Source organism: Amphiprion ocellaris, chromosome 10, assembly GCF_022539595.1.
Source record: "Amphiprion ocellaris isolate individual 3 ecotype Okinawa chromosome 10, ASM2253959v1, whole genome shotgun sequence".
NCBI lineage: Eukaryota > Metazoa > Chordata > Actinopteri > Pomacentridae > Amphiprion > Amphiprion ocellaris.
Window position 1 is genome coordinate 21,956,745 of NC_072775.1, and position 1,499 is coordinate 21,958,243.

General features: G+C 42.0%; 1 protein-coding gene across 1 annotated transcript; it reads right to left on the reverse strand.

The window, feature by feature from the left end:
• Positions 1-473: 473 nt before the first annotated feature.
• On the reverse strand, positions 474-1,444 carry LOC129349813 (calmodulin-regulated spectrin-associated protein 1-B-like; the record flags this gene model as incomplete). The annotated part of the gene is made up of 2 exons (XM_055014305.1): positions 474-1,172; positions 1,322-1,444. Coding segments are annotated over 2 exons (414 nt in total), but the record flags the coding sequence as incomplete, so codon positions are not given.
• Positions 1,445-1,499: the final 55 nt, after the last annotated feature.

Sequence of the window (1,499 nt, forward strand, 5' to 3'; positions counted from 1 at the left end):
ATATACATACGAAGTAAATACAATATGCACTGCTGATATGGTATAATGCAGTCTCAAAAGCGCTTCCTGTTTGGAACAAATACTAGTAGAATTTCCCTTAGTGTAAAAAATAACATCATTTGTCTTCCACCTTCACAGCAGCACACAGCTTCCAAAACTAAAAAAAAAAAACAAAACACAGTTGTTCTGTTGCATAACAGAAGTTTTAAAGCATAATCATGAGAGTAAACACATTCAGGGCTGAACGCATGAAGAGCGCATTCAGCTTTCCCCCTCCCTAACACAAAGACTCACACACTTCCCAAACACACTAGATAGAAAACAAGACGAGACATTACCATGGACTAACATCCATTCCATAGGTACATAAAAAAGTCTGTTCAAAGCCCCTCCTCAAAAAAGCATGTACCAGCAGTAGAAGTAGTGTCTGTATGAGCAGCCCGGATTAATCACAGAAGTAGGGTTTGTTTTTTTTTTGTTTTTGCTAAGCTGAAACAGCAAAACTTACAGACGCTATCAAGTTCATCGCTGCCTGTCTGTAGTTGCACTTGTTGTCAGTAGTACGCTTGATACTGTGAGTAGATCCAGTAATATTCAACTCCAGGTCCAGTCTCTCTTCACTGCTACATAAGGAACCAAGTGCCTAACTGATGTAGGACGTACCCACAAATTAAAATACTGACAGGTGACATGCAGAATAAAAACAAAATGAAAAGAAAAAGGAGAGTACATTGAGTTGGCAGGTGTTTCATAATCTCTAACTGCCACATCCTTCATTAATGAGAACATCTAACCCTCCCCACTCTAATGACAAGTCAAGATTATTGGGTCCTGCCCAACAGTGGTGGATAGAACAGAAACTGGTGCAAGTGTCCTCCTCCTCACTTCCTCCGTGCACTCCCTGGTCTTTTGACCTGCCAGAGGTGGTTGTGGATGGTCAGAGCGTCCACGCTGACCGACACAGTCTTAGCGGGGATGACAGTGAACTGCTTACGGTCTGAGCTGTATTTGTAGAGCTTGTCGATCATCTTGCGGCTGATATGACGCGGCCCTGTGCCTGTGAACTTGACTATCTCCTCGGTGTCTGGTGAGTACGAGTAAATGGCACGGAACTGGCAGCCACCATCGCGGAAAAGGATGATAAGGTGATTGGACTCACACTTTTCCAGCTCCTGTAAATCAGGAAGAAAAACATAACTTTTAAACGTGGCAAAACTATGAGTAATAAATTAAGGTTCACATACAGGTTTACAGGCACATTTTCTATGTATTCAGAATGCATAAGCACTACTGATGACTCGTTCCAAGTGATAACACTGACCTCAAGAACAACATTCTTCTGGGACTCATTAACTTTTCCAGCCAGACAGCAGTGGGCGATGGCATTGATGATGATTGGCTTGTTGGACTTTGAGCTGGGCTCTTTGAAGAGTTTAGGACCTTTAACCAACAGAACATATTAAAAGTTGAATAAAAAATAGATGCAACTCAACTGTTCA